Here is a 15,834-nt window from a genome sequence, read left to right as displayed (position 1 = left end):
TTTCATACCGATGCCTATTCAGAATGAAAAATGAACACCTCAACAAAATCAGGATTGGAGACGAAGGAAACCATCTATAACCATGCATGCATGCCTCGCCAAAACCTCACGAGAAAAAACAGATTTACCATTTTATGCCGGGAGCGAGACACCTTAGGATTGACAACATTCAAACGTGTTATGATTGTATGAGCATCGAGGCCACCGTCGGCGAAGGTGAGAAGAAGAATAAGTGACAACACAGATGATACGTCATGTGTTGAAAGAAATGACATGGTCCTGTCAGGGTCTTGACTCATGGTTATAGGGTTATTGGAGTGTGGTAATTTTTTTTCTCCCATGGCAGTGCACATGCTCTTTTCAGAAAGGAAACGCAGCAGCATCTACATTTGCTTGCGCGCTGCGATCTGACACCAACGGCTTTATTCTCTTGCGTTGCTTTTCTTTTTTCACTGTACCAAGGCAAGTCACCAACAGATGCTCTACTTAGCTAACAAGAAAAGGCACGCAGCCAGGGCCGGTGAGTGTGAGTCATAACTCCTATAGAATAGGACTGACGATCGATCGAGTTGTAGAAAATCAATTGAATTGGAGACGATATCGACCATCGCCATTTCCATGTAGCCGGAGCTTCGGCCGCTCCTCTCCTCTCAAGCCTCATCAGCTGAGCCCCGAGGCCAAAAGATGGGCCGATATGCCGCGGTATGCAAGCAAATGATCCTCACACGTGAAATTTTTCTTTACTTCCTATTAGGTCTATATCGTGTGTGTACATACTTTTTTTTGACCATGGTGTGTGTGTACATAATTAAGTCGACTGAGAATTTTTTTTATGGCCTGCGTGCATTTTCTTTCATCGAAATGAATTGCATTTTTCTTCTTGTTTGGAGGTCGACGAAGTTTCAGAAATCGACTTGAGCATGCAGAAAACCTACCGCGTATTTGATTGAACCGGGAGGATCTAGTTTCGTATCAAGACAAGCCAGCTTCTACCAGCGTGTTTTCTCTGAATAGTTTGGGTTGCTTACCACATATAACCCGTGATGCCGGCATGTTTTTGTTACATCAAGTCACTGAAGCTGCGTTCGCGCTCACCTCCACTTCTACATGGCGTCTCGTCCCCATCCCAGCACGGGCCTCCCCTTCTCCCCCGTTTCTCCGTCCTCTTGGGGCCTCCCCGCAGCATCGCCCCCGCCGCCGCCAGCGCCGGAGATGGCGACGGTTTACTTGGGGGGACGCCCCTCCTTCCCTCGTCGCTGGCTCCATCCCCATCGCCCCTCACCGTCCTCTCGATCCATGGCGGATTCGGCGGCGGCGAGGCGGCATCGATTAATTTTGTTTTCGGACATAGGTTTGCCGTCATCTTACTCCGTGGGCATCTCTCTCGCTCGCTGCTACGGTTCTGCCATCTATCTGCTTAGTCTACATATTCAACCAATATTATGCTACCAAGCATCTCATCCTTCAAGATTTTCCTGCATCTGTAAATATTTGTTTCTGCATATCCTAATGTTCCCTGCCATAACTCAATGTTTTAATCAAGAAAGTCATCGTCATGAGTTCTTTTTGTAAGATAAATTTGTCCCCGCAATCGGCATGTCTATCAACTACTCCCTCCGTCCGAAAAAGCTTGTCTCTCAAATGGGTGTATCTAGCACCAAGTTAGTGCTAGATACATCCATTTGATGGATAAGCTAGGGACAAGTTTTTTCGGACCGAGGGAGTAGTAATTAAGTACCAGTCAATCAAAAAGAAAAGTCAGTCAAAAAAACTAATTAAATACCATTGAAATACGACCAACCTAATTAAGCATTACTAGAAGGAAAAAAAATGCTTGGCCAAATTAAGGTCGATTGTATTTAGTTGGAAACCAAGGAAGTACTGTAGTACTCCCTCCGTCCCATAATATAAGAACGTTTTTGACACTAGTGTAGTGTTAAAAACGTTCTTATTTTTTGGGACAGAGGGAGTAGTTTCACTTGCTTAGAAGGAGAAAAAGGCTTGGCCAAACCAAAGTCGATTGTATTCATCTGGAAATCAAGGAAGTAGTAATTTTCACTCTAACAAGGGTATTGCCTTCGTACAGATATTGCTGCGGAAAGTGTTTTTAAAAGCAATGAATGAGTTGATTGTCATGCTCGCTGTGTTGATTGGTTACAAGTACATTTGCACATGCTATTGCTTTGCTCTAATGAGTAATGAGTACATTAGCTGTGTCATGTCCGTTGTGTTTGTTACAAGTACATTTGTAAATAAGATCAGGAATCACAAGGAAAGCATATCTAGTTGTGGCATGTAGGCACGCATCATGCTTATTGATAATGATACAAGATGTGAAATCAGCCTACATTTTGTAACATACATATCATCTGTGGAGATTAAGACGAATTTCTTCTTGGACCAGAAACTTGTTGGTATGTGATGGTATAACTCTAAACTCCTATGTGTGTGTGTATATCTTACAATAGCTGTACTGATCATTGAAGGTTAAGGTTCATGAGGATGCGTGGAAGACAGGGCGACAATCCTGGAATTCCACGGTGATGAGCTGGTCACACAGTGCAAAAGAGCTGTGGAAGAACCCAAGGGTAACAATGATCCGGATCGAGGTGCTTGTCTCTTTGGTTGCTGGTGTCATGCTCTTCCTCGCCATCTTCGGGTTCTGCCGTCGCCGATGCAGACATTGGTTTGTCCAGAAAGGTGTCCTAGGCGCGTATACGCTGTCCTTCTCGCTGGCAACGTACGTGCTCGGTTCCATGCAATCTTCAGAGTTGAAGAGCAGCATGTACCCTATTTGGGCCATATCTCTCTTCATGCTTCATGCTTGCACCGACTCTATCACTGCTTATAGTCTCGATGACTACAAGCAAGTAACAAGACTCAATTACCAGGCTTTTATGTACTTTATGTACACGATGTTGCTTTTGATCACAGTGCATACGGACTACAGCTTAGCACTTGGTTATATGGCTTTTATTGCTTTTGTCAGATATTTGCAGAGACTGGGGGTATGTGTGCTAGCAAGCCGCTCATGGAACTTGAACAAAATGGTTGCTGATTATTACATGTATAATAATGATGAAAAGTATAGCAAGAGTGTATCTGATCCAGCCACCATGGAAGGTTGCAATTACCTGGTTGATTGGCCCGTTAGCAAATTCAAGTGTGATGCTTCGACGTCATATGCAACACAATTAACAGTGGGGGGTCATGATGAAGAAGAAGATGAAATCATTGACATTGGGAAAATATGGCGGTGCAAGGACAAGTCACTAGGCCCAGAGCTGAAGGATGCATGCCTTTCCTTTTCTCTTTTCCATGTGCTGAGACTGCGCTTCTTTGGATTTGCGCGCGGCGAATCCAAAGACAGGGCGGCACGTAATTTTGTCTTGGAGGTGCTCCTACCAGACCCAGAGTACAAACTGGATGGTGCTACAGACCACAACAGGGTGTTGAAGGTGATCGAGGTTGAGTTAGCATTTATGTATGACTTCTTCTTCACCAAGCATGCTATCATTTATTATGGGTCGGTGGCAGCAACAATCTGGTCCCTGATTTCAGTCATTGGTATATCTATCACGGCGTACATTACTGCGAGGGCTCCATTGAAGATTTCTCAGGGTGATTCCGCAATCACGAGCACTGTTACAGATGATGTTGTTATAACATTGGTGATACTTGGATCCACTGCTTTGCTTGAATTCATACAGCTGCTATTTTACTGGACGGGAATCTGGGGCAGAGTATCATTTGTTTGCCAATCTATCAGACAAGAAGCAAGATTGAACCCGCAAAGGAAGAAAACAAGGACAAGGGGAAGCTGTCACACTCACATCATGGGATTAAAGGGGTTTCTTGCCAACATTGGTCTGTCACGTGCATCAAACAGCCACTACTGGCAGCACAAGCTTGGGCAGTACTCATTACTTGATTCAATCAGCTGCAATCCGAGGCCATCGGCGGTTACATTTTCTCTCTTCACGCGCTTGTTGGTGCTGGTTTGGAGATTTGTTTATCTTTTCGATTGGGTTTTTCATCATAGCCTAAATGATCAGGTATCCAGGGCCCGAAAGAGAGCTTGGAAATCTGTGGAGTTGCCTGATGAAGTAAAGAAGGCGGTTATCTGCTCACTTGAACATAGTGGTGGTACACTAAGCAATGGGAAATCTTCCTTACGGTTCAATGGAGCACATGACCTCTTATGGGCTTGCAAGTGGGAATTGCACCCGGATCCAAGCTGGTCCCAGAGGAAGCAGAATCAGACTCACATTATTTTGACTTGGCACATTGCAACATGGTACTGTGAGATGGCAACACTTTCTAAAAATAGGGCAGCAAAACAGGACATGTATTTTAGCACTGCCACAAAACTGTCGAAATATTGTGCATACTTGGTGGTCTCTGTGCCAAAGCTTCTTCCTGGGCATCACTATGATACTAGAAGCAAATTTGATGCAGCTGTAGTAGAAGCAATTACACTCCCGCCAGAGTCGACGAGCATGTATGAGGCCATGAGGAAGTTAACGGTACAACAGGAGCCGAAGACGATCTTTGAGAGCGGTGTGAAACTGGGGAAGCAACTGGAGGAAATGGAAGAGGGCGCCCGTTGGAAGGTGATGGCTGATTTCTGGGCAGAGATGCTGCTCTACCTCGCGCCATCTGATAATGTCAACGAGCACATCGAGCAGCTTGCGCAGGGTGGGGAGTTCATCACCCACCTCTGGGCTTTGCTATCTCATGCAGGCATCCTTGAGAGAGATCACGAGCATCAAGCTGGGGGCGTGTAACCAACAACGCTTGCATAGTTTCATTTTCACTGCTTTCTCTTTCTGTGAGTGTGTTGAATTAATTCTGTTTGTTGTAATATGCGGCATGTGCCGCTGTTTGTATTTGATGCGTGAACATTGTGATTGGTTTATTTGTGGCGTGCGATATGTCTGTAAGTCCAAACTTAATTGAGTTTTCTGTATTTTTTGATTATTGATTGTACCGATCGATTTTGCTGTAATGCAACCCATGGCTACTTGTGTATTTACTGATTGTCACATATGTACAATAAATGTTCGGTTTTTCACACGGAGAAGCGGTATGATCTGTTTGCAGGAAATGGTGGTTTGTGGGCCTAACCGATTGCCACTGCAAATTGTTTTGTGCAAATTTATTCCTAATGGAGCTTGTAAACTTTTGTTGGCTGTAGCCAGAGTGCAGATGAGGTCCCGGCCGGTGAGCAGTGGAAGACTTTGGAGTAGGTACTTTAAATGTACGCTTTTTGTGATGTTCATAAATATACAGAAATACACCTTGCACCAAAGATCCATTTGGAAGGGCTAGGTACTCTAGGACCTATCTGCACATGTAACAAAAAAAAAATATGCAAAATGCTATTTTGCGAGTTCACAAAATTTCTTTAGATGCCAACGTATAATGCTACTAGGAGCTAACAATCTCATAATTGAATGACTTTGTTTTTTTGTTTCCAGGTAATTCCATATAATTGAATGACTTTGTTTTTCTTTTTCCAGCTCTTATACTGTACATGTAACAGAAGGAATTTAACGCAGTAATTACGAAGAGAGCTACAACACCTCCTGTTGGAAAGCCGGTTGTCGCAAGTTATGCATCATCACACACTTTTAGTAAGTTAATTATTACTCCCTCGGTCCCATAATCCCATAATGCAAGATGCTTTGTGACACTACTACTAGTGTCACAAAACGTCTTACATTATGGGACGGAGGGAGTAGTTATTATTATTGCTAAAATTGTCTGCTAGCAAAACTAACACTAACAAACGGAGAGAGCCGCAACACCTCCAATTGGAAAGCCAGTTCGAACACCTCGCATTGAAAAGCCAGTTGTCACCAGTTATGTATTTACAAACATCTTTATGAGTTGTTTATTATTTACCATTACTGAAAAATATCTCTGCTACAAAATAAATAAATGACAGGTAGTCTAACAAATGGAGAGAGCTGCAACACCTCCAGTTGGAAAGACAATTGTGGCCTGGTGTGTATTTCCGCACACCTTTAATGAGTTGTTCACTATTTACCGCTACTGGAAAATATATCTTCTTACAAAAAAACAAAACAATAAATGACAATAACTAATAGAGTGAGCTGCAACATGTCCTGTTAGAAATCCAGTTGTCGCATTACTTCAGCTGTGCATTTTCAAACCTTTAATGAGTTGTTTATTACTTATCATTGGAAAAAATTGCTCAGCTACAAAAACCAACACAATAAATGACGCTAACAGACAAAGAGAGCTGCAACAACTCCAGTTGGAAAGCCAGTTGTCGTCAGATGTGTATTTCCACACACCTTTAATGAGTTGTTTACTATTTATCATTACCGAAAAATATCTCTGCTAAAAAAACACGATAAATGACTAGCTAATGGAGTAAGCCGGAACATCTCCCATTGGAAATCTAGTTGTCGCCAGTTATGTATTTTTCACAGATCTTGAAAAAAGAATCCTTGCTACAAAAACCAATATAATGAATGGTAGTAACTAATGGAGGGAGCCGAGAAGCCAGTTGTTGTCAGTTGTGCATTTCCAAAGCTTTAATGAGTTATTTATTACTTATTATTGAAAAAAATCTCCTCTACAAAAACAAACAAAATAAATGACAGTAACCATCAAAGAGAACCGCACAACCTCCAGTTGGAAAGCCAGTTGCACAACCTTTAATGAGATTTTCATTTTTTTTATCACTGAAAATACTCTAAAATTTATCACAATAATTCTATGTGCAAGGCTATAAATAAGTACCCACCCCTAGCTTTGTCAAATAACTTAGTATCACTACTGTAGTCAATAGAACACCAAGCACCAAAAAGGCAACCTCTTCCTCCAGAGAAGAGTAGATGAGAAGTGTTTGGATGGACAAGCTCCTCCTTGCTCTCGCTGTCACCGGTGCCCTCTTCATGTCCAATGGGGTTGGCGTCGCCGCCACACCACAAACGACATGCAAGGCAGCGGCCAACATTGACAAGCGCGTCAACTATGATTTCTGTGTGTCGCAGCTGCTAGATCACCACGAGAGCAGCGAGGCCGACACATGGGGCCTCGCCAAGATCGCCGCCTTGATGGGAGCCAACAACGCCGCTCATGCCAAGGCCGACATCGACGCCTTGCTAGCAAAGCCGGGCACCGGAGACCAGATGAAGCGTTTGCTAGGGCAGTGCAAGGGCTTGTATGATCGCACGTTCATGACGTTCGTCTACGCGCATGAGGAGCTTAAGAAGCGCAGATACGCCTCGGGCAAAGAGAAGGCGGCGGAGACTGTGGCGCTGGTGCACCAGTGTGATGAGGCCTTCGTGGAAGCTCGAGTCCGCTCGCCGCTCACCAAGCAAAGTGCGGACTCCGTGCAGCTGGCCATCATCTGCACGGCCATCACCAACCTCATCAAGTGAAATGAAATTCTCTAGGACTTTTTTTCTTCAGTTGCTAGTAGAGCTGCCATGGAGCAGCCGATTGAATAAAGCGCCTTTCCTGAGCTGTCATCACAACATTTTGTTTTCCTCCTAATGACTAATGATTAGACGTGACGTGTTAATCTTTGTCTTTATTATGTTTGTCATTTTTCTTTGTTAATATTTAACTCGTCACAATGTTTACAGAGGTGAAAGTAAGATCATCGGGGCTACCTAACCAGACATGTCGGCCAACCCTAGTGAGAGCATGCTTCATTAAATTGTGATCCTGAGTATTCGAGGTCCTAAATTCATAACTAAAAGAGCAACCAGTAGAAAAGCTAGAATGACCTAAATTATCTCCGATAATTGCACCATACACTGCCGCGCTCTTCCACTTGATATTATCGATAACGATCTTACAATATGAAGCAACATAAATTTTTTGCTCGGACTGCAAAGGATTCAAGTGTTGTGGGGGTTTGAAACTCCCATAAGAGTAATTGTTCAAGATCCAATATAATTACGAACCAACCTATGGTTGAGATGGGTAGGTGGACAGTGATATCCCCAACCCACCAGGGTTCAACTCCTGGTGCTCGCATTATTCTTAGATTTATTTCAGGATTTCCGGCGATGTGCTTTCAGTGGGAGGAGACGTTTCCGTCGATGGCCTACGGTGGCTTCGTAAATTTCAAGATGATATGCCGGCTCAGTCTCTCAGAGGTGCTCATAGGAGTAGGGTATGCGTTCGTAGGGATGAGTGTATACGCGTGTATATGAGCGCTTGTGTCTGTACTGATGCTAAAAAAAAGATCCAATATAATTTCCCGATCTGTCTCTGCACACCGCGGCCACGCCTGCCAATGATGTGTTCCGCTATAGAGCAGCATCGACATTTTTTAGGGATCTTCATTAATTAGATTTTTTAGGGGTTCATTAATTAGATTAGACGTGGACGCTGGAAGCCCGTTACCATCGAGAGGCAGAAGTGGGCCGCATCTCTGCGAGCCCAACTACCGGTTGCTTTACTTGCGATCTGGCTGAGGGCTCTGTCCCTCCACCTAGTAGTATAGAGAAAAAAAAAGATGCCACGCCGGCGGTCCGCCGCCCGGAGCGGCTCCTCCGCCTCCGCCTCCCCCCGTCCTTCCTCCCCTCGTTCGTCCAAGTGATCGTCGTGTTTGTTCTTCCCCATCCCGGATCTGTCGCCGGACGATGTCGGCGGGGCCATCTTCCTGCGCCGGCAAAGTGCAGGAAGCCGGAGGGCAGGATGGGATGTCGGCCGTGCGACGGTCTGATGGGAGGAGAGGATCAAGAGCACAAGACCACGCGTGTCGGCCGTGCCATCTTCCTGCGCCGGCAACTCGTGGACGAGCGGGACCCGGAGGGTGGCTCGGTTCTGGTAAGGTGCACTGCGCTGATATGTTTGGTAGTAATATTCACTGAACCACAGTGCAATAACTTGTTTAAATCGTGAGCAGAGGCAAGTCAGTGAACTGGGAATGGGGAGAAATTCCATGGTTATTCAAGACTAGGACATCTTGAAGCATTTTATTCTCATCTGGATTTTCAGGGGGGCGGGGGGGGGGGGGGGGGGGGGGGGTCTCTGAAGTCTGATACTTTGAGTTCTCATACAAGTTAAGTGACATTTTGAAAGCACCACTATCTATTTGCACCTCAAGGAGAAGAAGATATTTTTTGTGGACGGTTTAACTGTAGCCATCTAACAATTTCATGTGGTTCTAATTATAGAATCTACTCCCTCCGTTCCTAAATATTTGTCTTTCTAGAGATTTCAACAAGTGACTACATACAGAGCAAAATGAGTGAATCTACACTCTAAAATATGCCTATATACATCCGTATGTAGTCATTTATTGAAATCTCTAGAAAGACAAATATTTAGGAACGGAGGGAGTACTTAATTATGAGGTACAGTAGCTACTTTTCACACCTAAACATTAGTGTTTCCTGCTTAATAAACAGAATGACTGTTTTCTGTTATTCGACAGCAGTCTGATTGCTGAAAGCATCTGTTACTATATCATAATCTTTTACCACAAGTTTGCGATCATGTAAATGATACTGTTGTTTAACATGATATTCGGTAGTATCTGGTTATCTGGGCTGTATGAAAAGGCAGATTACTACTCCTTTCTTAACCATGTTCAGTCAATCTTATACTCTGTCAGTTTTGCAGCATATTCCACTCTCATTGAGTCTAGTAGCTCTTCTTTTTCCAAGTAATTTCATAGAATTGAATGAGTTTGTTTTCCTTTACCAGCTCTTTTACTGCTGTCAGACATCAGAGTTGCGTTGTGCCGCAATGTCAGATCTTCGCCATCGGATCCTTGTTCTAGACCAAAGACAAGGTGATCATACCGAATCTCCCCTCAGCTAAAAAAAAGGCATTTTGTCACTGATTAGTAGTTGGACAAAATCAAAAGTTCATTGAGTTCCATCCAGATGAATAACGAAAGTTATATTTGAGTTAAAGTAAGAGCTCCCAGGACATGGTTATTTCCATGTATAATGTTGATTGACTTCCCTTGCCTTTGTTTGCTTTTGGTTCCTGCCAACCTTCTTTTTATCTGAAGGCTAGACTTAGCTAGAACAGTTAGCATGGCAATTGACATTATTGATGGTGCCTGAATATGTCAAAAGGGACCATGGATTACCTGATCAACCATATTTTTCTCTCGAAAGGACCACATATGAAAAACTTTGCAGTAGCGCTCAGTGTTGGCTAACCTGTGTTATTGATGACTGTTGCAGTTATATATCACCCATATCAGCAGCGGAACTGCCCTTATGCACCTCCAGAAAACTGTAACAGTTTGTCCTCGACATAGCAGCGTGTGTACTAGTCAAGAGATGAGAGGACGAAGCTCAAAGAAGACCACCAAATCAAATGTTCTCGCTTGTTTTAGCACCCACGCTGAAAAGGTTTCGTATATATTAGGTGTACAAAAGTAGTTGAAAATCGGGAGGTATATCACTGGTAAGGTTAGTTAGGTCCTGTGTGCCGTAGCATGTTGTTATCAGTTAACCTTGTTCGGTATTTGATATTTCGATCTACCTGTAATCTGCCTTTGTTTTCTATACCTACTATATAAATACAATTTTCAGGTTTATGCATTTGCCCTCTGAATTGAAACCTACTACGCACTTGCTGTACAGAAGAAACGCCAACAGTTGGCCGCCCAAATTTTGTCGTTTGCCAAGCGAGCATCGCAAGATTAAACAACTATCGAGAAAACAAGCTCCCTCGGTCTCTGTAACACCCATGTTCTCCCATGGGATCCAATACATGGACCGAGGATCCAATTGATAACTAGACCTAAAATAACATCCATGATGACCACATGATATTAAAATAGCCAAGCAGCTAATCACCTACCCAATTCATCTAATCCTGAAATGTCCTGTTTTTGTAGACTCATGAACAGACTGAGGTCACTCACCTAATCCTGAAATGTGCTGTTTTTTCTAGACTCTGCTTTGTTCTTGTTATCTTCGACCATGTTATTTTTTCATTATAGATGTAAAATGTTGAAATGGATTGAATTTGTGCTAGTATGATTTCCCCACCTTTTATTTGTAGAAGAAGCCAAATATAACAGTCTAGAAAGCCAGTTTAGCATAGTACTCCAGTTTTTTGTACCATACCTAATGACTGACATTAGAACCTTAATTTCGATGTGATTGTCTTTAAAATAATTGATGTGACGATTTTCTTGGGAACTTTCCAAAACTCACCTCGTTATATGGACCTAGTCAAATGTTGAACTCTGTGAGACTGTGACGGCAGATATTCTTACAGTTTGCAACTTTCTATACATGGCTATGCAGTGCTGGTGATCATGCTGAACCTGACAGATTTTATTACTCTCTTTTGGTGGGACCTAGCCGTTTAACTTGGTGGATACAGTTTTAGCAAGTTTAATCTGTCCGTTTTTTATAGTTTGCAAGATTACAACAAGAATCTTGTAGTCCCCCCGGCCTCCGGGACAGTCGTCAGCTAGCCATGGGGATCCAACGCAGATCCAGATGACCACACTAGTGATCTACTGAATGATAATCTTGGTTAATGAATCTTAACAATAACAAATTGCTAGTAGGCCATGTTCTGCATGGATAAAGGATGAGACTGCTTCTTGTTCTAGTCTTGGCTGGACGTGTGTCGTATAAATAAATAAGATACATCTATGCATTGAGTTACTGAATGGTACTACAAGATACAGGAAAGAGAGGCAGCGAGCTAGTGTCTGGATCTCTGTCTAAGCGCCATTCCTTCCATTTGGTTTGAAGCACCTCCCTGTCTGAAAGGAAAGGAAGGAGAAAGCTCACCTCAGCGCCAAGGAAATGAGTCAAGACCAGGTATGTGATTTACATTCAGTAAAGACTCATGATGTTGGAAACAAGTCTAGATTCATGATCCGCATCATCCTTCACTTCTGTTAAAGATTTTCTAGAGGTGGCTGAGTTAATTTGTGGGTTAAAACATATAATCAATTCTATAAATTAAGCCATATCGTCGGCTCCACATCTCATTTCAGCTCTACCTAGCTAGGCTGGTGCCGCGCAATCAACATATTAAGTATAACTTCTCCAACACAGAGCTAGCTAGTGAAGACAAGAGAGACTTCATCCTCTCTTTTGTAGATAATATCCCTTGCACTTAGGTCTTCATTTGTTTTGAACTTAACCCATCCCTCCCAAAGTGGAGTGTGTGCATGATGTAATTATGACTTATACATTGTATTCTTCCTTTATTTAAGTATAACCATTAAGATTGATTTTGTTCTTTCTTACCTCTGAATCTTAAGATGATTAATTACGTTTTCTAATCACTGAAGGCTAAAGGAACATTCAAGGCAGGTGGGGATTGGAATACCACATTAACGAACTGGTCACATGATGCAAAAGACTTTTGGAAGAACCCAAGGGTAAAAATTATCCGAATCGAGGTACTTGTATCATTGGTTGCTGGTGTCCTACTGTTCCTCGCCATCTTTGGGTCCCGCCGTCGCCGAAGCAAAAATGGTTTTCTCCAAAAAGGTCTCCTTGTCGCGTACACCTTGTCCTTCTCGCTCACAACGTACATAATCGGTTCCATGCAATCTTCTGACTTGAAGGGCGAAATGTATGGTATTTGGGCCATATCTCTCTTAATGCTTCATTGCTGCACCGACTCTATCACAAACTATAGTCTTGAGGACATCAGACAAAGAACAAGACTCGAATACCAGGCTTTTGCCTACTTAATATACTCGTCGCTACTTCTAGCCACTGTGATTATGGATAGTGGTACAAAAACCCTACCAAATATTTACTTCTTTCTCACCATGATTCCTGCAATCGCCTTTGCCAGATATATACACAGACTTGCGGTATCTTGTCTAGCTGGTTACTCATGGAACCTAAACAAAACTGTTGCTGATTACATGTATGATCAGCAAAATGGGAGTGTATCTGATCCACCCACCATGGAAGGTTGCCATTACCTGGTCGACTGGCCCCTTAGCAAATCCAAGTTTGATGCTCCAACATATGCAACACAATTAGCAGTGGAGTATCCTGATGAAGAAGATAAAGTCATTCACATTGGGAAGATTTGGCGGTGCCAGCATAAGTCACTAGGCCCAGAGCTAAAAGATGCATGCCTTTCCTTCTCTCTTTTTCATCTGCTGAGAAGGCGCTTCTTCGGGTTTTCCTGTGATGAATCCAAAGACAGGGCACGTAATTTTGTCTTGGAGGTGCTCCTAGTGAACGGTGCCACAGACTACAAAAGGGTGTTCAAGGTTATTGAAGTTGAGTTAGCCTATATGTTTGATTTCTTCTTCACCAAGCATGCTGTCACTTATTACGAATCAATGGCTGTAACGATTTGGTCACTGATTTCGGCCATCTTCATATCTGTCATGGTGTACATTACACTGAAGGCTCCGCTGAAGATTTCTCAGGGCGAGTCCTCTGTCATGGCCAACACAACAGTTGATACTGTCATCACCTTAGTTATGCTTGCATCCGCTGCTTTGCTTGAATTGCTACAGCTATGTTCTTTCTGGGCAGGTATCAGTTTGTCAGAGAACAAGCAAGACTGAATGGAAGGGCCTCACAGATTATAGGAACGAGGACAAGCAGGGGAAGCTATTATGACGACATCATGGGGTTTCTTACCAAGATATGTGTCTATCTTGCTTCTTGCACCATGGGATTAAAGGAGGTTCTTGCCAATATTGGATTGTCATGTGCATCAAACTGCCACTACTGGGAACACAAGCTTGGGCAATACTCATTGCTTGATTCGGTCAGCTACTACAATCACAGTCCATTACGGCTCATATATGGAATTATCACAGGGAGAAGTCGTCTAAGGATCCTTCTGGCAACGAACGAAGTTTTGTATCTTCGAGACCATACAGTCAACCATCCATTTAATTTTCAGCCATTACTAGTCCGTAAGAAAGCTGGGAAGCCTGTCGAGTTGCCTGATGAAGTAAAAAAGGCGGTTATCTGCTCTCTAAAACGTACCGGTGGTACACTAAGCAATGGGAGATCTTCTTTAGTGTCCAATGGAGCACAACTCCTCTTATGGGCATGTGAGTGGGAAACACACCCGGATCCAAGCTGGTCCCAGAGAAAGCAGAATCAGACACACATTATTTTGACTTGGCACATTGCAACATGTTACTGTGAGATGCTAACACTTTCCCAGGAATACATGATATCTTTTAGCATTGCCACAAAACTGTCGAAATATTGTGCATATTTGGTGGTCTCTTTGCCAAAGCTTCTTCCCGGGCATCACTATGATACAATAAGCAAGTTCGATGCAACTGCAGTAGAAGCAATTGCACTCCTTCCAAAGTCAACGAGCATGTACGAGGCCATGAAGAGTTTAAAGGTACCACAGGAGCCCAAGACGATCTTCGAGAGCGGCATGAAGCTCGGGAAGCAACTGGAGCATATGGTAGAGGGCACCCGATGGAAGGTGATGGCTGATTTCTGGGCCGAGATGATTCTCTACCTTGCGCCCTCTGCCAATGTCGAGGAACACATCGAGCAGCTGGCGCAAGGTGGTGAGTTTATCACCCACCTCTGGGCTTTGCTCTCTCATGCGGGCATCCTTGAAAGGGACCAGGAGCATCAAGCTGGGGAGGCGTCGCGTAACCAACACCGCGTGGATAGTTTCGTTTCCGCTGATTCCTCTTTCTGTCAGTGTGAGTGTGTTTAATTTCTGCTTGTCGTAATTAGCGGCATGTGCCGCTGTTTGTGTTTGATGCATGGACGTTGTGATTGGTTCGTCTGTGGCGTGCGATATGTCTGTAAGTCTGAATTTACTTGAAATACCTGTAATTTTTGTTACTGACTGATTGCATCGATCGATCCTGGTGTAATATAATGTGACTATTTGTGGATTAGTGACTGTCAAATAAGTACAGACCAAGTGGCGGCCTTTTTTTTTTTCAAATGGAGACCTGGTATGATCTGGGTGCAGGAAATGGTGGTTTGTAGGCCTAACCAACCACTACAGTTATACTCCCTCCGTTCCGAATTACTTGTCGCACGTATGGATGTATCTAGATGTATTTTAGTTCTAGATACATCCATTTCAGCGATGAGTAATTTGGATGGAGGGAGTATTGTTTTGTGCAACTTCATTCCTAATGGAGCTTCTGAACTTGTGTTGGCTGTAGGCATGTAGATAGAGTGCAGATGGAGCAAAGGACTCGATGTCCGGGTGAGTCGTGGTCTTGAGGAATCAGGCCTTTCCACCGAAGACTTTTGACCTGGTGGCTGGTTCTCACTTCTCAGGTATGTGTCATTAATCCTTCGGTTGTTGTAGGAAATCTAGCTATATATCTGTTTGAAAGCTTGATCCGTGCGCTGCTGATTCCAAGGGAAGCTATCTTGTACTCCCTCCGTCCAGAAATACTTGTCGCATAAATGAATAAAAAAGGATGTATTTAGAACTAAAATATGTCTAGATACACCCATTTCGGTGACAAGTATTTCCGGACGGAGGGAGTACCAAGAAGAGCACCTGGCAGAGGAGGGAGTAGCAGTCCTTGACCACCTCCTGAAACAACACTTGTTCGATACAGCAGCGCAGCTCACAGAAGGCCGTTAAACCCTGCGCCGTTTATTGTAGCACAAGACCCAAACTCAGAAGGTGTAGTAAGTTGTAATACTCGACAGACGAAACTCGTCGAAGAAACCGGAGGCGTCCCAGACAGTGTATGTCCCTGGTTGGTCACCCTTGTGACTAGTGGCGTAGCTTGGTTTCGTTCATCTGATTTCTGGGCGTTAGTCGGGAACTGAAACACTCGACTGCTGCTGCTGCTGCTGCTGCGTGTTGTGTGCAAATCTTTCTTTGCTACCTGTACTGTACTGTACTTGATACATTTGT

The 15,834-nt window shown here is 43.6% G+C and overlaps 3 protein-coding genes across 6 annotated transcripts; all 3 read left to right on the top strand.

Annotated features, from left to right (window-relative positions):
* Positions 1-524: 524 nt before the first annotated feature.
* On the top strand, positions 525-5,025 carry LOC123114427 (uncharacterized). The gene is made up of 2 exons (XM_044535892.1): positions 525-702; positions 2,487-5,025. The coding sequence occupies exons 1-2, from the start codon at positions 685-687 to the stop codon at positions 4,785-4,787; spliced, it is 2,319 nt and encodes a 772-aa protein (XP_044391827.1). The 5' UTR covers positions 525-684; the 3' UTR covers positions 4,788-5,025.
* Positions 5,026-6,811: 1,786 nt separating this feature from the next.
* Positions 6,812-7,514, top strand: LOC123117857 (pectinesterase inhibitor 8). Its single transcript, XM_044538525.1, has one exon. The coding sequence runs from the start codon at positions 6,870-6,872 to the stop codon at positions 7,416-7,418; it is 549 nt and encodes a 182-aa protein (XP_044394460.1). The 5' UTR covers positions 6,812-6,869; the 3' UTR covers positions 7,419-7,514.
* A 949-nt stretch (positions 7,515-8,463) lies between these two features.
* Positions 8,464-14,790, top strand: LOC123114425 (uncharacterized). Of its 4 annotated transcripts, none has more exons than XM_044535888.1 (4): positions 8,464-8,820; positions 9,703-9,790; positions 10,194-11,798; positions 12,278-14,790. In XM_044535888.1, the coding sequence occupies exons 3-4, from the start codon at positions 11,784-11,786 to the stop codon at positions 13,523-13,525; spliced, it is 1,263 nt and encodes a 420-aa protein (XP_044391823.1). In that variant the 5' UTR covers positions 8,464-8,820; positions 9,703-9,790; positions 10,194-11,783; the 3' UTR covers positions 13,526-14,790. The 4 variants fall into 4 exon arrangements, with proteins under 4 accessions (XP_044391823.1, XP_044391824.1, XP_044391826.1 ...); XM_044535889.1 differs by having other exon boundaries at positions 8,464-8,825; XM_044535890.1 differs by lacking the exon at positions 8,464-8,820 and adding an exon at positions 9,018-9,055.
* Positions 14,791-15,834: the final 1,044 nt, after the last annotated feature.

The sequence above is a fragment of the Triticum aestivum genome, chromosome 5B (genome assembly GCF_018294505.1).
Source record: "Triticum aestivum cultivar Chinese Spring chromosome 5B, IWGSC CS RefSeq v2.1, whole genome shotgun sequence".
NCBI classification, from domain to species: domain Eukaryota; kingdom Viridiplantae; phylum Streptophyta; class Magnoliopsida; order Poales; family Poaceae; genus Triticum; species Triticum aestivum.
This window is presented reverse-complemented; position numbering and strand designations above follow the sequence as displayed.